The sequence below is a fragment of the Arachis hypogaea genome, chromosome 15 (assembly GCF_003086295.3).
Source record: "Arachis hypogaea cultivar Tifrunner chromosome 15, arahy.Tifrunner.gnm2.J5K5, whole genome shotgun sequence".
Classification (NCBI taxonomy): domain Eukaryota; kingdom Viridiplantae; phylum Streptophyta; class Magnoliopsida; order Fabales; family Fabaceae; genus Arachis; species Arachis hypogaea.
In genome coordinates, this window is record NC_092050.1 from 155493873 (window position 1) to 155520506 (window position 26634).

Genomic DNA, 26634 nt, shown 5'->3' on the forward strand with positions numbered 1-26634 from the left:
TTTTTTTATAAAAGCAGCCAAACAGAATCTTAAAATAAATTTTTTAAATTATGCGGATATACTCGATATCCGATTCGATCGGATCCGGCAAAAAAAAATTGTGAATATCGTATCCGATCTGAACCGATGAGTGCAGTATGGATCGGATAGAATTTTAGGCTATATCCGATCCGATCCGATCTGTGTGCAGTCCTACCTACTCTTAAGAATTTTTTTTTGTCAGAATTTATTATTGGGCCCAAGTATTTTACAACTGAGTACTAAAAAAAACTCAATTTTTTCGATCATGTCAGTGATTTAAAAAGCCTTATTCGAACTAAGAGAAATTAAATTTATGGAACCAAGTTGGGTTGGTCTAGTGGTTAGCTCATTAGTCCGCTTAAGCAAGTGTCGGGGGTTCGAATCCCGCCTTGTGCATGCAGCAACTCATTGGCCAGCGGCAAACCCTTAAATGGAGCTCAGTACCGCGACGGATTAGTCCTTAACCTGCCGGGTTGGAGGATACCGTGGGAAACCAAAAAAAAAAAAAAATTTATGGGGCCATTAATTTATTATTGGATATATTTTTCTAAAGGCATGCCAAGGTGCAACAGTGCCACAGAAAATGAAACCGGAAAATATCAGTAGGTAATTAGTTAGATATTTAATATATTATTGTCCAAGTCAACAAGAAATTTAGTCAACTCCAATTATTTATAGATTTAGTACCTAGTATATATAGTAGCTTGTTAGGTTGATTGGTCGGGTTGGCAAATAGGGTAACATAAATATTGAAACAAAATTGGTTGGTGAATATTAGCCACAAGATATTCTTATGTTCATGCCATGCATGATGCATATGTAGGGTTTATATAATTATATTCTATTATATTTAGTAACGAATAAATCAAGCATAGTACATAATGTATATATTTGTCGGTTTGAAAATAAAAAAGGGTGATACTGTGCTAGTGTTATTTAGGGGTCAACAAGGGACCTAGTTAGAGATTATTATTATTATTATTTGTTAGATTAATATAGATTTCAACTTTATATACTTGTTGTTTTGCACTTTAATGAAGCATTCAACGGAATCACATTAGATTTCAGAGAATGAACTGCAAATGCGGTGGCCTTTAGATTTTATTTATTTATAGTACTAATTTTTAGCTAAACAAACAACTAGAGAAAAGAAAAGGTTAACCATTCATAAATAACTTTTTTTTTTTTAATGCTTATGTTGTTATGCATATATTAGTAGATAATGACTACCCTTGTTCTCTAGTTGTTTTAGTTGGAAACTTGGAATCATATTATGTGTTTGTTGCCTAAAATAATTCTATTCAAATCAGAAATACTAAATCATAATATGGTCAATGGAATTTTTTTCATCTTCTTTAAAATAGTAATTTTTTATTGTTAGGTATAGTTCACAATTTTTTTTTTTCATTTTGTGTTTTCCCCATAGTATAGACTATAGTTCACAATTCAGCAGTTTCTTTTTTTTTTTTTTTTTCCTTTTCTCCACAGTATAGACTATACTTCCCATTTTATTGAGTAACCATAGTATATTTCTTAGTAAAAAAGACAAATAAACGTTGGTCCTTGGTTTGGGCCTTGGGCTTTAGTTGGGCTTTACCGTACTCTGTTTCAGACCTATATATACCTATCTATAACCCAAAAAAAAAAATTTAAATTACCAATTCGAAAAAAGTAGTAGTATACTATAAGAGAAATATATCTATTCGATAATTCTACTCTGGCTACGATAATTATAGTGTTTCAAAAAAATTACTAAAATTAAAGTAATGTTTTTTTATTGTTAAATAATGCCTTTTTAAGTATTGTTTAAAAAAAGTTACTAAAATATAGAAAAAAAATATGACTTTAATTTTAATAATACTTGCATAATCACCATAATCATTATAGTATAGTCATACATCAAGAAAACTATGAATACATACAAATTTTTTTTGTTCACTTTACATTATCTTTATTATGTGACACATCTATGTTGCCTGTGGTAGTGGCTGCAAGATTTTCACCTTTTGAATCTCTCATTTCTGCCTTATGTGTCTGAATTTTCACCCTAAACTTCTTATAAATGTCACCTTTATAGAATTCTCTAGTCCTCAAGACCAAAATAAATGAGACTAAACAAACAACTAATGTTGATGCTGTGATTATGAAAAATGGCAACCTATAACATTGTACTCCTAAACAAGTTAAGTCTTGTCCAACTTTTCTTTGTAGTCCTTTCATTTCCAATTGCTTCAAAGCTTCTTTATCATACAAAGAGTCTGTTACTTTCACATTTAGTATGAATGATCCAACAGGGCTAGCCACAGCTCCAAAATTGTACAATGTTGAGTAGTACTTGAGTCCGAAAATTTCGGATATGATTGCAAACATTAATGGCCATATGGCTCCAAAGCAGAATCCGGTGATCACGGAGGCGAAGTATAGTGAATTTGGGATTCCAAGCGCGATTAGAAGGTGGCCGACACAAGAAAGAAGCATGACAAGAGAGAGCATCAACGGCGGGGGGAACTTGTATTTTTTTAGGAATACCTCGGACGCGAAGCCTGAAGAGGCGTGTCCGAGGTAGTTCCATATGTTAACTAGGGATACAAATGTTGTGAGGCTCTTCTTGGGATAACCCAATGATTTACCAATTTGTCCCAAGTTGTCTAGTGCTGTTAATGTTCCACCAACACCAAATGTTGTTGCTATGAAGAGGATTAACATGTCAATGCTGAAAAGTGCTTGCAAGATTGTGTAGTCCTCTCCCCTGCTTGGGGGTTTGAATATGTTGCTTAGACATGAAGTTCCACCATGTGAAATGGCACTGTTCGAATTTGGTGCTACCTGTTCAGGTTAATATCATCAAGTGTGAATTTTATTTATATAATATTTTTGTTTGCATATTTTTGTTAGTTTCACTTAAAAAATGTATAATAAAATATTACACTTTATAGTATTAATTAAAAGAAAAAATAAAAAAATTTATTGCATTTTGATACAAAATATTAATGTTTTGTTTATACTAGGAGAGGCACAAATATGTTTGACAAAAAAAGATTTTTTTACACAATAATTTATCCAATTTTTATCCGTCTAAATTTTAAACAATAACAAAGAGACAAACTTTCTATTATTTTTTATTATCTTAAATCATATTCACTAGTTAAGACATGACATCTAATACTGAAAGAACAAAGAGATAAAAAATATATTTAACACTCAAAAAATAAATTATTTATAGGGCTATTTATCTTGTGTTCTAAGAAAGATATATGTTAAAATTATAAATTAATTTTTTTATTAAAAATACAAAAAATAATAAGTTTTTTATGTATTTGTTTTAAATTTATTAAATAAAAGAAATTTAAAACATTTAACTAACATAAATTTATCATGTAACTTTAAAACACAGATTAACTAAATTTTTATTTATATTTTATTCTTCTACTAAAGAGTATTTTTTTTTTCTCTTTATTTATATATTATTGTCTTGTCTTAACTACTAAACACATTCTTATTTTCTCTTGAATTTTATATTAAATTACTTACCAATCTAATAAGATATTGGACATAATAACTAACATATATATAACATCCACATAACAAAAGTATTACTAAAAAAAAAAGTATAGGTAGATAATAAAAATATTAAATAATGTAAACAATAGATATATCGAATATTTATTTTACTAGTGTACGGATGGTTATTTTAATATTAAAATTTAGATGATTAATTTAAAGGTGTAGTGTGTTTTTATTTGATTAGTGATTGTTCATGTTAGTTCAAAATAATCATTGTTCCCTAGCATTCCCCGTTACTAAATTACTTGCACTTGAAATTTGAACACTACCTGTGAGTGTGATTATAGTTGGGACAATTCATTAGCAGGAGATGGAACCTGTGTGACAACTTTGAATCCAGAAGAAGAAGAAGAAGAAGAAGCATCATTGATGTTATTATGATGATTCTTCAAGATGTTAAGTTCCTCTCTAAAGACAACAACAAGTGGAAGAAGAAGCAACAAGAGAACAAAGATGCCATCAACAATGTACTGAACCCTGTTGAAACTCAACCTGTTCTGTAACACAATCAACAGCATCAGAAAAACAGCAACACCAAGTGATATATACAGAAGCTTGTAGAAAACTCTCAGCTCCTTCCGTTGCGGAACGATGTCGAGGATCCGAACCGTGGGTAAAAACAAGAAGCTTATAACAGCAGGAAGATATCCAATGAGCAAGATGAGAGCCTTAGAATCATCACCATAAAAAGCATGGTAGAGTTGAGTGAAGATTGCACCACTGAGTCCAACATAGCCTTTTAGAAGCCCAATAACACTTCCTCGGCTTCTTGGGAAGCTTTTCACACACGTTACCAATGCACCAGTGTTGGCAAATGATTGCGAATTAGCTCCTATGTCGCACAAATACAAATACAAATATAAATACGAATATTAAAAACTGTACGATAATATCTGAAGTTGCGTTTATTTTTTAGAACATGACAAGATAAGACACTAAAAACAAGATATAAACATAGACACACATAATTTAGTATTTTTGTATTTTGTTGTTAATAAAGTAGAACAAATTATAAAAATCTAATTTATTCTCATTTTTTTCATTCAAAAAATTTTAAAAAAAATGTAACAATAAAAAGTATAATTATGAAAAGTTAACAATAATAATAAAAGAAAAAATAAAAAATAAGTTATATCCCTTGTTAATATCTCTGTGTCCTTTTTGTCATGATGGACACAAAATACACAAATTTAATGTCTTTGGACACAATGTCCTTGTCAATGTCTCATTTGTCAAACATGACTCTGTGTCCCTGTCTCAGTGTCATGTCCCTATAAATAAACGCAGCCTAATAGTTTAAATAGCTTCATTCTAAGGCTGTGTTTGGAAAGGAGACAGAGACTAGATTAAGTTTTTGTATTATGTCTAGTATAAAATATACTAGATTATGTTATATCTCAAACTTATGTCTAAATTAAGATAAATATAGATATTAAGGAAAAAATTTAAAATTTAAAAAGTTAAATAAGGGTATTTTTTAAAAGAAATATTAAAATTTCAGTTCCATCTCTAAAAATTTAAGTTTTTTATATCCTCACTTTTTGAAGGTACTAAAATTTTGAGTTTTGAGACAGAATTTTTAATTTTAATCTCTAACCATCAAACACAATACTAAATCTCATTTTTAGTTTCTTAAACAAACGCTACCTAAAAACTACGTATTTATCAATTTGATTCTCAAAGTTCAAACTTATCTCACGTGTCATAAAATGAATTAGATGATGATATGTGGCAAAATGATTATGCTATGTTTTATCATCTAACTTATGAAATGATTAATTTGATTCACAACTGTATCTTTCAAAGATAAATTTAAAACGTTTGATTTTTTGGAGAATAAATTGATGCATATGGAACATAAATAGGAAAGTATAGAATGGAAGGATTTGTGCACCAATGTAGAAGTATAGGCACATTTGCCAAACGTGGGGAATTGCAACGTGGCCAGTGACAGAGAGCCAAACCATGAAGTAACCAAAGAAGTTCATGGCTGCACCAATGGAGAGAATCACCCATGGAGGTGTGAGTTCATTGATAAGCCCTGAGAATATGCCAAGATTTGCACCAAGGTCCTTGAAGAAGCTAATCAAGTTGAGGGTAGATTGGTCATATCCCAATGAGGATTTGACTTCATTGGAGTATAAACCAAACATGTATGTTGCTCCTGAGACTGACATGATTAAGCATGAGGCAAAGATCATGAACCACCTCCCAGTTACAATTTGGTAGCTCAACTTCTTCATTTTTCTCATCTCTTCTTCTACCATTTTTTGCTTCTTAGGAAACTTAGGCTATTTTGGAACCATGCATATAATATATGTACACATGGGTTGGCTAATATATATTATTTCTACACACAACTATATGCTGTATTATTTGTCTTTATGGCCAGACATATATATATATATATATATATATTTTTTTTAAAAAAAAGAACATTATTGTTTTATGTATTATTACTATTCACATACAATGACATCTTAATTATTCTTTAATTTTTAAACCTATCATTGTCTCCCTATTATGCATATCTAATAATCTTTTATTTAAGGTATTAGTGTTGCAAGTTGTGTATGTGTCAACATAACATTGATTTAACTAAGGTTTCAAATTCTATAAGAATGTGATGGTGGGTATTATTTCTTAATATTAATAATGGACTAACAAATATCAAATCCACCTAAATTTTTTTTTTTTTTTAATATAACAATTATAAAGTTTTATCTTACTAAGACAGATTAATTATATTAAGGGTAAAATATATTTTTTGTTTCTGAAGTTTGACAAAAGTTTTAAAAATATCGCTAAGTTTTATTTTGTTTCAATTTTGTCACAAAAGTTTTCGATTTGCATCAAATATATTCCCGACGGCTAATTTTTAAAAAAATTTAAGACCAATTCAATAACAATTTTATAAGAACAACTCTTAATACAACCAAATCAAGCATAATTTTCAAATATTATTATTAGATTGGTCTTAAATTTTTTGAAAATTTAGCCATCGAGTGTATATTTGATGCAAATCGAAAACTTATAAGATAAAATTGAAACAAAATAAAACTTAAGTATATTTTTAAATTTTTTACCAAATTTCAAGGACAAAAAGTATACTTTACCCTTATATTAATTAATTACTTGGATTAATTTTTTTAAGTATACTACTCAACCATTTTTCTTTTTAGATTCTAGTAAAATTAAACTTTGAATGCTACATATCTTGATATGATTGACAAAATAAATGGCTACTAGGATAAGAAAAATATACACTATAGGATGCCATATTGTAAGGTTTTGGAAAAGAAATTAAAGTAGGTTTCATGTGGGAACTTTATTCTCAACCAATTGATAAGCACTAGACAATGCTCCTTAACCAAACATCAAGGGAAGAACTTGGATTCAGTGGGAAACTTGGGAATAAATTAAAGGAAATCAAAAGATATATGCATTGTCCTTTTGTAATTGTATATATACTCTTCTCTCAAAAAAGGGAGATAAGGTATTTAAGATTTTTCTTTCTTTAAGGAAAAAAAAAATTGTTTTGAACTTTCTATCTAGTTTGATCATGCAAAAATAATTTGTTTTCTAACTTCAAGGGATATAAATTAAAGCAACAATAATAATTTGCTAACTAATTTCTATTTGATTGATTTACTTTTTAGTTTTTTTGAGAATGTTTATTTTTTTTCTATGTAATTGGTTCTATTTTTTTTTAGTTGTTAGATTATGAAGTATAAAGTTATTTATTATTATTCTAATAATAAAAAGTAGGTATTAAATTAATATATAAAATAAAAATAGCTGAAATAATATAATTCATTAATCGCATATACAGTTAGAAATGATTGCTTAATAACACTTAAGCATCAATGAATCTTGATTGAAATGGTCACATACTTGGGAAGAATCTGTTTGAAAGGTGGAAAGGGTCACATGCTAAAGAATATATATCAACTTTTTGAAGAATAATAATTTTACTTTTTGGATAAAATCACTTTTATTTGTTGTATGGAACAAATAATCAAATAAAAGATTCAACACCATTATTTCCAACACTTTATATTTAGATAATATAATTTAAAGAGTAAGCAAAATTCATGCAGTTTAATTTATTTTTAATATATATTTTATATTAATAACTAATTTTAATGTACACTTATTTTAAATAAAAAATCATTCTACAAATTAAAGCAAAAGTAAGCATATAACTGAAGATATATATATTCTTTTCCTCATAAAATAACAACTATATATCTTCATGATGATCAGAAGAGTTCTTCAAATTAAATGGAAAAACAAAGCAAAAATGTTTTACTTTTCTTCTTTCTTTTTGTTTTGTTTTGTTTTAATTTCTTTAGCAAATCATCTACTTAGCAAAATCCTCATAATTAATAAGATTGAGCCAAAATGGAGATATTTAATCACTAACTACACTTCTTTATTTTCAATAATTATATATAGGCCAAATGATGTGTTAATCAAATGAGACAAAACATGTGACCAGCCATGTGATTGCATTGGTTGTAACTTGTAATTAGGTGTGTTTAAGTATATACAATATATAAAATATAAATCTTTGACTGGTTTTGTATCGGCAATTTGATAAAAAAAAAATTTCAAATTAGAACAAAGTGTCATACTTCAATTCACGAGACAAAAGCATCATCACTTTGGGATAAACTCAATTAATCAATGTACAACATAAATTAATGGTTCACTAACATCTCATCATGGCTTTTCACAGCCAACAATAATGGTGCTTGGATTACCCACATTCATTGGTAATTATGGAAGATACTAGTATACTAAAGCTACCATTAACTAAGTGGGTTTGTTTTATTGATGTTATTACTATCTACAACATTAAAATGGATAATGATAACTATATACATACAAGAAATTAAAGTAGTTTATAAAAAGTATTAAGGTTACTTATATTAAAATTTTTTAATGTTTTTAATATATTCTTCGTACAATCATTAAATACTTTGTAAACTACAAATTTTAATTTTTTAAATTTTTTCATATATATTTAATATATGTTTTAATAAATAATGTTCTAAAGGTACTTGTTAACTCAATTGAGAGAGAGAGAGAGGCATATTGTATAGTATATAAAAAGTAATGTTTAAATTATGAAATGTATGCGATAATACGAATCAATTTGAATTGATTTAGTGGTTAGTTTACTACTATATTTAAATATAAATGAAATTTAGATTTAGATTAATTTTTAGACTGTCAAATTGAGATAAAAAAAAAAGAAAAAATAAAATACATGTTAGTATAAATTTAGCAACAAAAGAAGTGTCAAATTAAATTTCAACCCATGTCGGGAATTAAAGGCCCCTAATTAATATAAGGTACTATATATATATTATCAAGGAAAAGTATGAGGAGTTAATGGAATATTTGTATAATGTGTACAATGGAAGTTTAATGAGTATTAGAGATATAATTATTAATGTTATCTTTTTCCATCAGCTGAAACTTTTGTGATGAGTGGTATCATGACATGATATTAGAATGTTAGATCCGAAAAGTCAAGAATTCAATCCTTGGTAAATCCCAAAATCAGTTTAAATTTTTGGAAAGATGTTTATTATCCCTAATACTCGGATGACTATTCTAGATAATATGGGAGATGTTCATTTTGTAACTCAATAGCTCATTGTACACATTGTACAAATAGTTCATTGTCTCCTTAACGAGATCCTATCATGAAGTGTTGAGAAGTTTTGCACAAGATTATAATTAAATTTCAATTTTCATATCCACTCACAATTTTCTCAAAAATGTTGAAAGAAAGAATTATTATTAGCAAATAAAATTCCATTGACGCTTAATATATATGTTAGAATAGAAATCCTTCATGATTTTCTGCAGAAGCTAAGCAATTTGGCAACGTGGTAATAGAAAGGGATGCTTTGGTGCTTTCTAGAAAAAGTGAAAAGGGCAGCTACCAAATTAATAGAATAATATTATAATAGCCACAATTTTAGCATAGGGCATGGACTTTGCATGATGATAACCCATAAAAGTGAGTACCCTTTCAATATTTTGTTTCCGAAAGTGATGAGAGAGTTATTATTAAGTATTTAAGCTAATTAATTTAGAGATAAGTAATAAGTTCAACCTGTTAAAATTATATCTCAAATGGTATAATTTTTTCATACTCACCTAAAAGATAGTGGATTTGAGTTTTTCTATTTTTAGTAAAAAAAAAAAGTAATAAGTTGAACCATATAAAAAGTCAAGTAACTTAATACCTGTTGGGAATAAGACACCATTCTCCCTTGAGAAAACACCTTTGACAGAGAAATAAAATAGATACAATCATAACACAAGAATTTAACGTGAAAACTCCAATTACCGGAGAAAAAACCACGGCCCTTGTCAAATGACAACCAAAGAATATCACTATGTGAAAATTGTTACAACACATAGACTTCTTTCTCTCTAACACCGGCACCCCAGTACACTCACACTCTCTCAAAGCAAATATTTAACTACACCTCAGAACACTCTCTAATCAAAGAGTACAAAGAAAAAGAAAAATTAGATACAAGCTTAAAGTGTTTCTGACTGGTGCAAAAACAAATGGAGAACTTAGCCTCATATTTATAGCCTAGGCCACCCACTCCATTTGCTATCCTAAACAATGTGGGACTAATTCAGGACATTATATATTATATATCAACAGTAACATTCAACCATAATTCTCTCCAAATTACATAGCAACATTCACCATCCAAAATTAATAACTAATTATCCAATAAATTGCAACCAAATATATATTCATCGACAAATTACTAAACATTAAACATACACCTGCATTCCAACTTATCCTATAGTCATCTAGTCTAAGTTTTCACAGAACATTATATATTAAATGCAAGAAACCTAAATCATACCTTGGCCAATTTCCACGTAACGACCAAAGCTATTTATTCAAAACCAAGACAGACCCTCAAAACTCAACTAATCCGCTTCCTCCAAGTTCCAGTATTCACAATTTCAAGCTCCAATTATTTATTCACAACCTAATACACATTCATAACACACATATATCCAATTTAATACTCAAAGCTCAAATTCAATGAAAATAAAATAGAATTATCGTATCCTCACCTTACCCAAGCTTCACGTAAGCAAGAGTGAACGTTTCTCTCAAGCTAATTGGATCCTAAAACATCAGAAATCAAAGAAATTTAACATTCCCACTTAAAATTCGAAAATTGGGGAAAATAAAGGCTGAGTGTAAAATAATGAGTTACCTATGAAATTTTTCCGATAGAAATGTAGAGCTCGATGTGGTGAACGCGTAGCCGCAAACGGTGCGACGATTGAAGCTCGAACGGGAAAGTTACGGAAAATTGAATTCACCGTAAACGAATTTCTCTTCTTCTCTTCCCTGGGAGGCTTGTTGCGTCGTTGAGGGAAATGAAGAGAAACAAGAGCCCGTGGCTCTTTTTAATTGTTGGACTAATTGGGCCCTCAGCCCGGTTTGGGTCCGGTTCAATCGGTTCGGCCCGTTCGGTCCTATCTTGGACTGATTTTTTTGAAATTGGTGTCAAAATTTTCGTTTCGATGAGCTCTATCCTAATTTGATATAATATTCGCGTTTCTAATATTCCTTATTAAAAATTAATTTATTGACTAATTATCTACTAATTTAACCGGAGTTTACATTATTCTCAAATGTGGAACCGTTTAATTAGATAAACAAAAATCGAATCGTCCGATGATTTATGAGAAGTACAGAAATCAGATTGTCTGATTTGTGAGGATACATAAATCGGACTAAGAGATTTGTAAAATCGGACTAAGGGATTTGTGAGAGAAGAGAAATCGGATCGAGGGAGATTTGTGTATCTTTCACACTTTTAAATAACACCAAAAATTATAATATTAAGATATATCACCACTTTTACTTTCATATAAAAAAAAAAAAAAAGCCTAATTTAACAGCACTTTTAAGAAAATATATAAACACCTAATAATTAGAAAATGACGCCATCCAATAGTCCATGCTTGCGTCACTTCTCTCCAAAGCTCTGGTTCTTGGATAGAGACAACTTTTAATGTTTAGAGAAAATTTTAGATTAGATTGAAAAATAAAAAAGTTTTTTTTCTACATTTAATAAATTGTACTATAAAATTGTATGAGCTGTCATCTTCTTCACGTGGGAAGAATTAAACTTATATTAGAACCACAAAATTCATTTTGTATGGTTGATAATACACTCATATTTCCATTTGCTTCCCCACCTACTTAAGAATTAAGAAGAAATTTCAATGGAATCAATATAAGTGTTGATAAATGCTCATAACTTTAGATTTTCATATGATAAAAAAATGCTAGAAAAATTAAAAATAGTCATGATAATTATCTTGAAAAACAACGAGGTCCTTAACAAAAGAAAAAACTCAATCCGACCCTTGACAATTATCTCGAAAGGATAATGAGATTTCTGTGCAAAAAAAAAATTAATGTTATTTTTTTTTTTTGCACAAAGACTAATCAGTCCAAAAAAAAAAGATCAGGAACCGAATTGGGTGTTTTTTTTTGAGAGGTTTCATTATCCTTTCGAAATAATTGTCAGGATCGGGTGAGGTATTCACTCTAAAAATGCAAGTTTAAGGGTTTTTTTCTTATGACAATTCTTTTTATCAATAATTTATAAATACCTCTATAAATACTTATCAAGTTTTAATCTCAAAGCTTATTAACTAATCAATACTCAATTGACCTAAACGTTTGTTTAAAAATAATAGAAATGTTCGAATTAATATTTACTCCATGCATCTATATATCCTCCTATTGATGCTGTTACATATGATAATAAGAACAATAGTAAGAATAATATATATATTGATAGCAGGTAACATATGGTGTAGAATTTAAAGTGAATTTAAGAATGAAATAATAGGATCTTAGGCCGATTTGGTTTGTCGTAACTTACAACCACAGAATACAAGTGGCCAATGGCTCATTTACTCGTGACCAAACTGGCAACCGGCGGCGCCAGTACTGAATACTTTAATTAATTATTTAATTACTATAATTTTTAAAAATATGATTATTTATGTATCTTTTCGTATTATTTTAAATTTCAAGAAAAATAATTTTATGACCTAATATCCAAATTTTTATGATAAAAAAGTGCTTAGTTCAATTTATATTGATTTTAAAATAAAAACAATTTAGTACAAGATAAATTTAAAAAAATACCTATAAATTTACACAAAATTTAAAATAAAGTTTTGCATAAAAAATATATTAAAAAATACAACAATTCATATATTTCTTTTCTATCAATTTAAACTTGTAAGAAAAATAATTTTATGACACATCTTAAAATGACGTATAGATAGCAAAGTTTTAAAGATATTTCAAAATAAAAAAATATTTTATATATATCCTTGTGGAAAAAAATATATTTTATAGAAAAAAAAATGGTTATGTTTCCATAAGAAAACGCCTTTTATACTTTCTAGTGTGAACCAAACAGATATGTAATTATTTACCTCTGCACTACTAAAAAATTTGGTATGTAATTATGTATGACCAACATCAAATAATTTTGAAATTAAAGGCCTTTCATCAATTTTCTTCTTCATATATAGACTCCACTACCATGGCTTGGTGGGTTAGTGACTTGTATGTTTGATCCAAGTACTCCTACTTCTCCTTTTTTGCTTCTGTCACCAACTACCTCAACATGAATCCTTCAAGTCAATAGTGCATTTAATTGACTTTGAAATACACAGAAGCAAGATTTATCATCTTATTAAGATAGCATTTGGTGGAGAGACAGAGGCAGAAAGACTAAAACTGAGAGACAGAAATTAAGAGATAGAGATTAAAATAAATCTGAATATTCTGTTTGGTGCAAAATAGGAGACAGAAATTGAAATAAGAATGAAACTCTAATTTATTTTGCACAAAGGATAAAATTGGAATTAATTAATTGAAATGATGGTATTTTAGGTATAAAATGTTATTAAAGTTTCAGCCTCCATCTCTACAAATTTTAGTCTCCTGTGTTTCTACATTTTTGAAGTACTGAAATACTGAAATTTTGGAGATAGAGACAGAAATTTTAGTACCAATCTCTGAACCAACAAACATGATACTGAGTCCCACGTCTCTCAATTTCTGTCTCGGTACCTCAAAACAAACGCTACCTAAGAGTAGGTTAAGAGACATGAATATATAGACTTAATTGTCACAATACCATTAATCTTATTGAATATATATTTTTGTAACTTATCTAATAAATTATATAGCAGCCATTTATTTTATTATTTTTGTATAATCTCATTCCTTGGTAGCCAAGTAAACAAACCAAATCCAAAGACCAAAAAAATTAACTTTATTTTATTATTGTATATTGGTTGCAAATGATTCATTAGAATATTCCACCCCATGAAAAAAAAAACACCTACTTGTTATGAAATGTACACGAACTTTAGAATATTCTGTAAATTAGTTAATTATAGGATAGTTATTTAAATGGGTGTAAGTGATTCTTTTACATAGTCTTATAGAAACACCATGAAATGATGTCATGACTTTAAATTAATTAATCACAAGTAGGGAAGCGTTGGAGCCACAAATGCTTTGAATTGAAGTTATTTTCCAGAAACTTGGCTTTACTTTTGATCTTTACAGATGGACAAGGAGGAGAGGGATGATTTTCATTTTTCTATAAACGATGTGCTCATGATGATGACCTTAAATTCAAATAACGTTACGAAGGGTCCCATAAAATCACTTCCATAGATTCTCATGATATTTGTTGGGGTGGGGAGTTCCTATACATGTGTTTTTTTTTTTAACAATTCTTGAGAACTTTTTGGACAGAGTTTTTTTTGGGACAGACTTAATTTATTTCTCTGAAGTGCATAGATATTGGTTTTGGCCAGAAAATGGGAACTTTTTTTTTGGGTTGGGATAACTTGTTAGGCTTAGATACTCTTGTCCCTTGAGGGTGTAAATTTTGAGTCCAAAATCCAACATAGAAGCCTTTTAGAGTGAAAATGTTCAAAAAAATTTCTACTCTGTTTCTTAACAATCAACATCTCTAACCAAAAAAAAAAAATCAACATCCTCATACGTATAGGACTAGGACTCAATTAAAAAAAAGATAATATTAAGAGATAACTCTCTCCCGTTTTAATACAAAAAAAAAAACAGAACTCTTCTAGCCAATTCGAATTGGTCTAGTAATTAGTTCTCTAGTTTACTTAAACAAGTATTGAGAGTTTGAATTCTGGCTAGTGCCAGTTTTCCAAGTAGCTTTATGATTACGGTCTTGTACTCTTAATCTAAGTTATGTTAGATTGAAATTTGGCAAAATACAACAAAGGAATCTCGCCTTATGCATGCAGCAAACGACAAACTCTTAGGTTGCGTTTGTATATACAAAGACAGGACACTGAGACAGAGACTCAAAGACACAAAATCGTATTTGATAGAGGAGACATGAATAGAGACAATGTGTCTAGAGATACAGAATTAGTGTATTTTGTATCCATCATAACAAAGACACGGAGACACTAACAAATGACACAAATTATTTTTCATTTTTCTTTTATTATTCTTGTTAATTTTTTATAATTATATTTTTTATTATATTTTTCGTATCAAATTTTTTAAATGATAAAAGATAAAAATAAATTAGATTTTCATAATTTGTTCTAATTTATCACCAAAAAAAATATAAAAACACAAAATTAGTCTCTTTGATCCATAACAGATTAATCTTTGTCCCGTCAAACTAAGAGATAGCATGGAAGAAAAAAAGAGAAAACTCTTCTAATATCATTCTCCTGATTAGTGATTTAAATATGTAATTAAGGAGATACTATCGCTAGCTTCTAACTTTGTTATATATTATGAATTGAAGGCATTCTATGAACATTTGATTTTACGAGCAATGGATAAAAATATGAATGAAACAAATTCCTTCTAACAATTTTCAACAGAAAATATGAATTATGTTTTATATAGTAAAAACAAATGTAGATTAAATTTCAGAATCATTCATTTATTCTGTAATTTTTTTATTTTAATATTTTGCTAAAAGATTTATAATAAATATAAATATAATTTTTTTTTTGTAAATTTAAAATTTTTTTTATTAGTATCATTTTAAAAAATATTTAAATCCTTTTAACAAAATACATGACAATTTATTTTACACGTAAATTTTTTTAATGTATAAAATATTTTTTAAGAGGTGTTTTTCCATTTATTTTTACTAATATCATTTTCAAAAATACTTAAATTATTTTAGCTACATATTTTGAAGGAATATATTTTTTTTGTTTATTATTTCATTTCTTTGTTAATAATATCTGTTTAAATAAATATTTAAATATTTTTTTAGCAAAATGCATGTAATGAATTATATTCATTTATTCTGTAATTTTTTTATTTTAATATTTTGCTAAAAGATTTACAATTAAATATAAATTAAATAATAAAAATTAAGATTTAGAGTTTAGGGTTTATATTTTCAATAAAAACTATTATAATTAAACTTAGTAGTCAAATATAGCACTGAACTTGAAGATAATCAAATGCAATAAATATCTATAATCAAACTCAGCTACAAGCACTGAACCTGACTATAATCAAACCCAATAAACACTTATAATCAAACTTAGTAGTTAAATATAGCATCGAACTTGACTATAATAAACTCAGCAATGACCATTATCTCGTGATAATTCTGTTTTTTTAATAGATAATTATGGTTTATTTGGAGATATTTTTTTTATCAATTTCGTTATATATTTACGTATTTTTATCCACCAAATCTAAATTAAGTTGGTCCAAATCAAATAAAAATTGCTCACACATGTGCACGTGAATCACATTTTTTCTTCGAATGAAAAATAACACCAAACTTTTTTAACCATGACACATAAATTTTTTAATTTTGGCTCGAAAATTTTCAAGATTTTGAATTTGATGTATTTTATTTTTGTTTCTTCTTATTCTTTTTTTTCCCTCTCTTTATACAAAATTTATGTATTTTTATTTATAAAGTTACGTATCTTTCTTTCAAAAGTTTGTATTTATGGTAAAAAAATAAATAAATAAAAATAAAAAGTTGCATAATTCCTTAATTTTTTTTTGTTTGATTTTTTTTATTCTTCTTAAAAGGTAAAATAAAAAAAAATTAAAAGTGTGAAATAGAAAGATTTATAAAAATAAGAAAAAGGAGGAGGACGAAGAGAGAAAAAATTCGGAAAATATATAAAACAAAAAATAACAAAATATTTGTAAACTGCGACACAATAGTTTTTTAGAGAGTAAAGTGACAAATTTGCATTGATTTTTTTCTTTTCTCGTTTACTAATATTATTGTGGAAGATAGAAAATAGAAGAGGATAATAATGATGATGAGTAAAATATATAATAGTGATTATAATTATAATTATGAGAGTGCCCAATGCCGAATTAGTACATGGCGCTACTAGTAATAATAAAAAAGGGAGTTGGTGACAACACGTGGCAGAAAAGAAGAGTGTTTTTTTTTGGGAATTTTCCCGCATAAATCCATTCTCAAAATCAAATTCCCTCTCTTGCCTTTTATTTGCCTTTTATTTTTGGTGACTGAACATTAAAAAGAAACAAAAGAAATAAAAGAAGCAAACACGTATAATTAAACTCAGCAGTTAAATATAGCACTGAATCTCAATATAATCAAACTCGGTAAACGTGTATAATCAAACTCATTATACATTTATAATCAAATACAGTTGTCAAATATAGCACTGAATTTTAGCATAATCAAACTCAACAAACACGTAATCAAACTCAACAATCAAATATAGCACTGACCTGAATATAATCAAACTCGGTAAACATTTATAATCAAACTCATATTATAATCAAACTCATTAAACATATATAATCAAACTCTGTAGTCAAATATAGCACTAGACATGAGTATAATCAAACTTCAAAATATTTATAATCAAACTCAAAGTATAATCAAACTTTGTAAATATGTAAACATGTATAATCAAAGTCAGAGTATAATCAAAGTATTTTTGAAAATGATATTAGTAAAAAAAATTAAAAAAAGGTAAAACACCTCTTAAAAAACACTTTAGACACTAAAAGAATTTATGCGTAAAATAAATTGTCGTGTATTTTGCTAAAAGGATTTAAATATTTTTTAAATTGTTATTAGTCAAAATAAAAAGTTAAAAACTTACAAAGAAAGAAAAGAAGCAAGAAGGAGGAGCAAACACAAGTTCCAATGAAAAATAAGTTAGTTTGGCATTTTTACTATTCTTTGTTTTGATGTTAAAAATTAATAATTACTTGCTTCCTTTGATTATACTCTGAGTTTAATTATAGATAATTTAAAGTTTGATTATACTCAAGTTTAATGCTATATTTGATTATTGAGTTTGATTATACATGTTTATTGAGTTTGATTATAATTTGAGTTTGATTATACATGTTTATCGAGTTTGATTATATTCAGATTCAGTGCTATATTTGACTACTGAGTTTAATTATTTGTGTTTGCTGAGTTTGATTATGCTCAAGTTCAGTGTTATATTTGACTACTGTGTTTGATTATAAATTAAATTTGATTATACATGTTTACCAAGTTTGATTATACTCAGATTAGGTGCTATATTTAATTCCTGAATTTGATTATACAGTATACATGTTTACCAAGTTTGATTATACTCAGATTAGGTGCTATATTTAATTCCTAAGTTTGATTATACGGGTTTGCTAAGTTTGATTATACTCAGATTAGGTGCTATATTTAATTCCTAAGTTTGATTATACGGGTTTGCTAAGTTTGATTATGGGTTTGATTATGCTCAAGTTCAATGTGTTTGATTATAAAGATTTTCTTATTTTGATTACATTAAAATTTGATTATACATGTTTACCAAGTTTAATTATATTCAAGTTCAGTGCTATATTTAACTGTTAAGTTTGATTATACCTGTTTGATGAATTTGATTATACCTGTGTGCTGAATTTGATTATGCTATTCACCACATGAATCTAGTTCAATGTCATGTTTACTTAAATGGTTTAATTATAGTTTAGTTGAAACCAAAAATAAATTCAATCTGTCCTCTAACCCCTAACATTTCGACATATCTTAAATACTACCAGAACACTTATTTGAAAACAATTAATTAAAGCTAGTGCAATATGAAAATCACATATTTCTCGTAAAACGAGGGACTAAAAAAAACATTATAAACCGATAATACTCAATGTCTAAAGGACAACTCAACAAACTCTGTTTTGTAAAATGAAAAACAAAATAAACCTTGAACAAAGATTTTATCAGTGTCAGAAATGTATTACTTCCAAACTTCCAATAAACCTTGATCTAAAAAAGCCAATAAAAGACTGAATCCACTATGCTTGGAACAGAAGTCCACATCCTAATTCATTCTCCTGATAAGCTCATTGATGTAGTTCTCCCTGTTTCCGGCATCTCCTCCTTCAACATAGTGGTTTCTCTTCTTCTTCAGGCCACCCAATGGAGCCTTGAGCTTAAATGGCCAAAGGAAGTTGTTTGCTTCCTTGAAATGTGATCCAACGGTTATGATCTCATGGATAAGATCTTCGATGCAGATGATTCCATGTTCGCCCAGTGCCTGAAGCGTCATCCAAGGAAAGCAGTGAGTAGATAGAATCCATTTGAATTGTATATTCTAATGCTAAAAATAATATTACAGACCTTCTCAATGATGGAATTGTCGGTTAGGGCAATTCTCTGCTTGTTCAGCTTACCAAAGCCCCTCTTGTAAATAAGCTCTTTTACACTCTTCAGATTTGGGTATCTACAAAAGGAGAGGAACTATTACGCTTAGCCCAAAAAATAAGGGATTCATCACATTCAAAAAGGCATGACGGCACAAGTTTACATACCCATAGGTCACATATGGTTCAACCCTGTGAAGCATGTTCATTGTGGCCTTGTTCACCTTCAGAAAGACACCATTGAAGATCTGTTGCAAAAAAGAAAACAGAGGCAAGGGAGTAAAACATTAGTATGGGTACTTTACACAGTGTAAATGGCAAGATTTCAAACAGATAGTATTACAAACAAGTACCAAAAACATTACATATTTTCTTAATTGACTATGTCAAACTTCCATGACACTATATAGCCTCAAGACTTTTGGGCAAATGCAGTGAAAACACACATAAAGCCAAAGAACAAAAACATTAACACTCCTTGGGGAACAAAACAAGTGACAGAGAGAGGTTTGAGAATATGAGAGCAGACGTGTTTACTCCCCATTTTTTGTGACTCAACAACAAACAAAAATCTGCCTGTTCTAACATAAATTGAATAGTGTTTAACAAACCAATAAACAGGGACTTGAATTCAAGTTGAAACACCTCAATGATCATCACATTAAACATGGTTATAAAACAACAGTCATGAACTGTACTACTAACACCAAGTAAACCATAACAACGCCCACACAAGAAAATAACACAATAAAGCTCAACATTCAATGATTATAAGCAGTACCTGTCTCAACCTCAACAACTGCAAGATCTTTCTTGACTTGGGGTCCATGGCATTGATACTGAAAAAACACAACTAGAACAAGTAAGACCCAGATTACAGAATCGATTAAAACTTGGGACATAGTATTAATAGCATAAATATGGAGTAACAAAGGAAACAAACACATACCCACGGATACGGATGATAAACAGGAGCTTAGCCTCTGGATCAACATAGAATCCACCTTTCAGCTTTGCTTCCCGCTTCAATTGGATCAGCTGCTTTTCCTGTAATATAAAAGCGGGTCAATCTGGCAGAGAAAAATGCAAAACACAATAAAGGAAACAGAAACAAACATTAAAACAGAGAAAAAGGGAAATAGATTAAGGTGAAATGCAACCTGCTCCTGGTATTCATTTGCATATTGCTTTGCCCTGCGGTAAATGAGCTTGCGGCTCTCAGCTCTTTTCTTCTTTGCAGCATTAAGCTCCTCCTTTTTCTTCAAGGCCCATTCCTCCTCCCTTTTCTGCTTCTTAAGCACAGACTCGGGAACAATTGCTTTCACCTCCTCACCCATCTCTGCCATTCATTCAAAATAAAAATCTCGGTTATAATTAACATCCAACAAAGAATTCATTAGTTTTAATTATTATACTGACACATTTCAGCTCCAACTCAAAAGCTAAATGTTCAGTGTTTCAAACATACGATAATTAACATACAAAGTCATCACGTTGAAATCAACAAACACAAATACACAATAACTAACAAAGTCTTAATCCAATGAAATTCAACGACAAGAAATTAACATACGATAATAAAAGAAGTTTAAAAGTTTAGTAGTCAACATAAGATAAAATAAATATAAATTTTCAGTGTTTCAATGAGGACTGGCGCAGCAGGCAATGCAGTCAGAGATCTGATGCTTGTAGATTCATTTGGAAGAGGAACTGGCGCAGCACCAATCCATCATCATAACACAAAATCTCTTTCATGACCACTTATATGCTATTTTTTGTTTTCGTATCCTGTAAATTTCTGCAGATTTAAACAATAAGAAAGGAATTTTCCTAAACAAATACATTGAACAATCAGAAGCAATTTTCCTAAACAAATACATTGAACAGTGAACCACAACCAATTTCCCTAATCAAATAAATATACACATTCATAAGTTAAAACCCCCAAATACAACAATTAGAACCTAGAACCCTAACAATAAAAAACACACCTTCTTTAATAATCAGAACCTAGAACCCTAACAATTAAAAATAATACACATTCATAAGCTAAAACCCCCAAATACAACAAACTGCATAAACAAATACAACAATCAACAACAATTAGCAAATTCAAAATACACTGAACATAGAACATAAATTATTCAAACAGAAGCAGAAATTCAAACAAATCCAGCCGGTTGCGACATTCATGACTATCTGAGATACCATGAGAGCCGGCCAGAGCTGCAGATAAACCAGGAGATAGAGCTGGAGTTCGAGGATATATGCATTAAAAATCAAAATTGGAAACAAAGAATCATATAAAAGTTTAACAGAAGCAGCAGAACAACAAAATAAAATAGGTTCAACAAATAATCAATAACATTTCCAAAAAATCAACAACATGATTCTTTGTTAAAAGAGCGACAGAAAAGAAATGAAGCCCAAACAAGGAATGAAAATCAACAAACAATAGATCTGGAAATCGCAGAAGATTGAAGGAAGCACGAAGAGTGAAGAGAATAGACATTAACGGAGGGAATTGAGAGGGGACGAACCTGCTGAAAGTGGAACGCGAAGTCGCTCAGTGAGAGATTAGGGTTTTTGTGTACGGCGACTGAGATCAGAGGCTAAGTGCGGAAGGAGCTAGGGTTTTTGTAGTGCTCACTTCAGCTTAGCCTTCTCTTTCGTTTATTTACCATTCAGGGTCCCAACTTATTTTAATTTGTTTGGGCTTTAGCGTTTTGGATAAAGCCCACTATTGAGGAGAAAATATTAAATCAGTGGCCCAATTTGATATTTTATAATAACTAAAAACAAAAAAATAAAAAAACTTTCTCTGAGTGCTTGAAAGTTAGATCCTGAGTGTGAGTGTTGCTCCTTGCTAATGCTATTTTTAGTTCGGTCTCTCAATAAAGTTGTTATAACGGAGATAAAAATAACAAAGAATGACAGCAAAACAGTTGAGGGTTTCTTCACAGCCTATGAAAATTTATCTTTGTATTGGGTTGCCTGATTAGAGAATTAAACAAAGAAATTATATTTGTTTATGAAGTGTGTTAAGCTTTGCTTGACTTAGTAATGTTGAAACACTTTTAATAGAGATTGTTTGTTTTCAATTCCAAAAAACTCTTTTTTTTTTCGGTCTGGCAAAAACGACTTTCGATTGTGGAATGTAGTTGGGAAAAAAAAAAGATCGATCTTTTTTTTTTCAGAAATAGATCAAAAATCCACACTGATAGTAGGGGGGAGGCCTAACACTTAATTTTTCTCATTCCCTTTAAAAAAATTTCATTAATGCGATCAACCACAACTGATTTCCTTATGATAGAATGCATATCAAAGAATTAAAACAGAATGCAAATCAAAGAATGCATATCAGCATAAATAAGAAGTTAAGAATAAACAGTCAATAGCATATTCAATCAAGCTACCAAGCCACCAAACTAGTATCGATGTTTGACTTCATTCATAAATTAGAAGTTAGTTAGCATTTTAAAAATAGGAAAAAGAAGCTGTCCACAAAAGCATGAAAGAAGCTGTCCAGTAAAACAAATTTCATAAACAAATTCACAAAAAAATTTCAAAAGCATGAAACAAGCTGTCCATAGCCACAAACACAAGAATATATGATTATATGATAGAGCCATAACAAAAACAAAGAATAGGTAAACTGTAATCACAGTTCCTTATTTCAAAAAATAAAAAATAAAAATCTTCACTTACTGAAAGTCTGAAACACAGCCGCCAAGGAGCAGAGGAAGAGAGAGGAGCGCGCCGGGAATCCGCCGGACACAGAACCGTCGAGGCCCGAGAGGCAAAGGAGGAGAGATGAGCAGAGGATAGAGTAGAGGCAAGACCAAACAGCGCCGTCGGGGGTGCGATTCGGTGAAGACTGGCGAAAATCGTGATGAGACAGGGACCGGCGACTGGGAGACCGACGATGATGAGCTGCTGCCTGAAGGCTGAAGGAAGTCGAGGGTCAGGGTCTCTCAGTCTCAACTCTCAAGGTCAGGGAAGGGAAATTAGGGCCGGCTGTTGTTTGTGGTTGTGGGAAGGAAAAGTGAAATATTTTTATTTATATGATATGTAAATTTACAAAAATACCCTTAAAAAAATAAGATAGCAGCCCACTCCCATTTTTGACAGGTTCAACCCGTTTTGACATCCATACGTTCTATTAAAATGATCGATCAAGGCACGTTATTATCTATATAATATAGCATTCTTTTTTCTATTTTTATCTATCACTTACAGAATGTAGACCAAAATGATTTACGTTATGAAACATAATAACCTTGGGAAATGAAGTCGTGGTGATGACTAACTTTAAGCATATTCTCCTGTAAATTACAGAATAACATATTGAACATTTCTAGTCAGTTCTCATGCATCATGTTAAATTATACAGATAGCATTGTATTTGATGTCATTTTGATCTTTTCCTAGTTGGTGAAAGTTGGGAGCATTGCAACCACATATTGTTGATACTGATAACAATGGACGTTAATCCTGCTTGACATCTACACTTGCAGGTTTAATAGGTTCTACTTGAGCTGGTTCAGTATCGGCCTCAACCTGCCATAACATTAAGGTTTGGAGTTAAAATTATATTCATAAAGTTTATGAAGTTGAAGCATTCATACAAAAATACAAACATAATACAGCGCACGCATGATGCAACACCTCTGATGTGTGTTCCATGAGCATTTACAATCACTCGTTTTCTTTTAAAATGTTTGATAAGTATGTAAAACATTAAGAATAAGTGAGTGTGGATACTCTTTATACAGATTGCTTCTGACTTAATTGGATATCACTCCAGGAATTTCACGTCAATCACCCTGTTTATTTATAAGGATTAGGTTTTCCGCTTTTCCTTATTGCATATCATATTGTTGATGGCAGCTCCAGAACAAATCACAAATCAAGATAGTGCCATGCATATGCTAGGCAACAAGATTCAGAACCAATACCAGATCTAAATTCTAACTCCAGTTATAAGCTATAAGAGATAAGCTTGAAAGTAGAATACAAAATATCATTTTGTTCAACAGCTTTCCATAACATTATGTATTCAAGTTACTAAAGAGACACTGAGGAGATTAATGGGGTTCATGACCCAGCACACCATTGGCTATTTCCTGTAAACAAAGTGTTAAGTCTCTCTTACCAACCAGGATGAAATCATGGACAACTACGCTACTAGAAATTCAAAGAATTTACCTTAAAAATGAGCACAAATTCTCTATCATTATAATTAAAATGGGATTTCTCATTATGATGCACTTAAATTTTGGTTTGGAGAAAGTTTGCGCCACTTCAATTTCATGGAATGCCCCCACAACTCATTAGATGCTCATAAAAAATATATTTACAAGTGAGTTGCTAACAAAATAATCAAGGAATCTAACCCGAGTTATAGTGAAGTTTGAGCATTAAGTAAACTAGATGAGCAAACTCACGTTGGGTTCTATTTCTAACCACTACCTCGTTGAGCTCAAGCAGCAGAGATTGTTAGCCATCAGTCCAAGGTGGTTTTTTCCCCCAAGGGAAAGAAGGGAACTAATCCTTTTCGAGCACAATCAAGCATTCTCTCCACAAGTAGAACCTAGATTTTCCCCATTGCCGTAGAGTGCCTCTACTACTACACCATAACCCTTGGTGATAAAGGTCCTAGGATCAATTAAGGTTAACTAATGATTTGCCAATTATACACCCCAAAGGAAAATGAAAAAGGAAACAAAGATAGCTTCTTCACTCTTAATTTTGTAAAAAGGAATTAAACCCCCCAGTCCCCATGGTTGTTAACAACAGATAAGTTGAAGTTCACACCTGAAGTTAAACAATAACAAGGGCAAATTCAAAGTTCAAACAATATCCTATTGCATAGCTGTATATCATAAACCAGTTGCAATAATAATAATCATAAAATTCATTCATCATCGCTTACTTTAGCAGTATCCCTCTTGGCTGCAGGCTTGTATGGACATGCTGCAGGAGCCCTCTCTGGTTTCCTATACTCCCAACCAAAAAGCCTATAGATTTTCCCCTTTTGAAAAAAAAAAAACCATAAGCATCAATGTTAGAACCAATTACAAAAACAACACAAATATATGAAGCTTAAAAATTACTATGTTTTAAGGCTTTAGTACACATTAATTAATTAAACAAAAAAAATTCACCAGCATAGAAAAGAATTTTGCTTACTAAATTGTAAAATAACTACCATGAGTTAATTCAGATCACTAAAGTAAAGGTGAAATTGAGATAATCGTTACTACATTTTAGTTGAAATTCCAAACTAACAAATATTCATGGATTTCAATTTGTTCAGAAGAGTAACCAACCATAAATCCATAAGAATGAAAATCTGAATCATTTTGGCTATGCTCACAGAATCTAAAGTAATCAGAATTTCTGATCCGATTCGGTAGGATACATTACGAAACAGAAGAACTTACCATGATAAAATCGAAGAGGAGAGGGAGGATGTTGACGATGGGAACGAGGAACAGGGGCAACAAACAAGCCAAGCAAACCTACAAACACATATTATGAGAATTACTCAGCGTTCAATTCAATTATTAAATTCAGAATAAAACAAAAAAAAAATAAAATCATAATTGAAGTAAACAGAAGCATGAATTGAGCGATTGAGTGAGGGGAGAATTACCATGTTTGCGGTGAATGAATGTTTTGGGAGCTCAAAGCTGACAAAAGAAAACCGAAAACCAAGTAGCGTAGAGATTCAACAAGGACAAGGTAGGTAGCAGTTTGGTAATTTCAGAATCTCAGTTTGGGCCGTTTTGTCCTTTGAGCTTGGCCCCAAAAAAAATAAGCTTCACGAGAAGAGGTTGTGATACCAAAAACAAAAAAAGGATATGTCCAAAACCAACCAAAAAAGGAAGAGAATGAAAACCTTGACCAAGACTTTTTCTGCAGAATAAAAAAAATATCGTTACAAGGTAGAAAAATTATAGACTGGAAAATATTACAGATTAATTACCAATTTGGTGCCAAAAGATTCAGCTGCCAGCCAAAAAATTTTTAAAAAATATTATCAACAAAATATTCTAATTTAAAAATATGATAAAAAAAATTAATAAATATATTTTTTTTTAAATAACAATAAAACTTTTATATTTAATAAATAGCTTATAGAATCTAAATTTTTGTAATAATATTTGAATAAATATTTTTTTTGTAAATAACAACAAAATTTTTATATTTAATAAATAATTATTCAAATCTAAATTTTTGCATTTGAATAAATATTTAAAAGTAAATATTTTAAT

The 26634-nt window shown here is 29.8% G+C and overlaps 4 protein-coding genes and 1 long non-coding RNA gene across 7 annotated transcripts; all 5 read right to left on the bottom strand.

Moving 5' to 3' along the window:
* Nucleotides 1–1916: 1916 nt before the first annotated feature.
* On the bottom strand, nucleotides 1917–9906 carry LOC140173101 (protein NUCLEAR FUSION DEFECTIVE 4-like). Its single transcript, XM_072217306.1, has 4 exons — nucleotides 9852–9906; nucleotides 5480–5755; nucleotides 3855–4417; nucleotides 1917–2847 (listed from the first exon to the last, which is right to left on the bottom strand). Exons 2-3 carry the CDS (start codon nucleotides 5736–5738, stop codon nucleotides 3867–3869), a joined length of 810 nt encoding a protein of 269 aa, XP_072073407.1. The 5' UTR covers nucleotides 5739–5755; nucleotides 9852–9906; the 3' UTR covers nucleotides 1917–2847; nucleotides 3855–3866.
* Nucleotides 1957–2727, bottom strand: LOC112751604 (protein NUCLEAR FUSION DEFECTIVE 4-like). The gene has a single exon (XM_072218340.1). The coding sequence runs from the start codon at nucleotides 2725–2727 to the stop codon at nucleotides 1957–1959; it is 771 nt and encodes a 256-aa protein (XP_072074441.1).
* A 572-nt stretch (nucleotides 9907–10478) lies between the features above and the next one.
* LOC140179032 (uncharacterized) lies at nucleotides 10479–11037 on the bottom strand. The gene is made up of 3 exons (XR_011872593.1): nucleotides 10860–11037; nucleotides 10714–10768; nucleotides 10479–10625 (listed from the first exon to the last, which is right to left on the bottom strand). It is a non-coding gene; the product is annotated as an uncharacterized lncRNA (long non-coding RNA).
* A 7722-nt stretch (nucleotides 11038–18759) lies between these two features.
* On the bottom strand, nucleotides 18760–23674 carry LOC112751605 (large ribosomal subunit protein uL30y). 3 transcript variants are annotated; one of them, XM_025800802.3, is made up of 8 exons: nucleotides 23634–23674; nucleotides 23063–23513; nucleotides 20515–20693; nucleotides 20304–20401; nucleotides 20136–20193; nucleotides 19523–19602; nucleotides 19332–19434; nucleotides 18760–19248 (listed from the first exon to the last, which is right to left on the bottom strand). In XM_025800802.3, the coding sequence occupies exons 3-8, from the start codon at nucleotides 20689–20691 to the stop codon at nucleotides 19033–19035; spliced, it is 732 nt and encodes a 243-aa protein (XP_025656587.1). In that variant the 5' UTR covers nucleotides 20692–20693; nucleotides 23063–23513; nucleotides 23634–23674; the 3' UTR covers nucleotides 18760–19032. The 3 variants fall into 3 exon arrangements, with proteins under 3 accessions (XP_025656587.1, XP_025656586.1, XP_025656585.1); XM_025800801.3 differs by lacking the exon at nucleotides 23634–23674 and having other exon boundaries at nucleotides 21895–23388; XM_025800800.3 differs by lacking the exons at nucleotides 23063–23513; nucleotides 23634–23674 and having other exon boundaries at nucleotides 20515–20700.
* Nucleotides 23635–26275, bottom strand: LOC112751606 (uncharacterized). The gene is made up of 4 exons (XM_025800803.3): nucleotides 26013–26275; nucleotides 25801–25878; nucleotides 25290–25388; nucleotides 23635–23914 (listed from the first exon to the last, which is right to left on the bottom strand). Exons 1-4 carry the CDS (start codon nucleotides 26013–26015, stop codon nucleotides 23843–23845), a joined length of 252 nt encoding a protein of 83 aa, XP_025656588.1. The 5' UTR covers nucleotides 26016–26275; the 3' UTR covers nucleotides 23635–23842.
* Nucleotides 26276–26634: the final 359 nt, after the last annotated feature.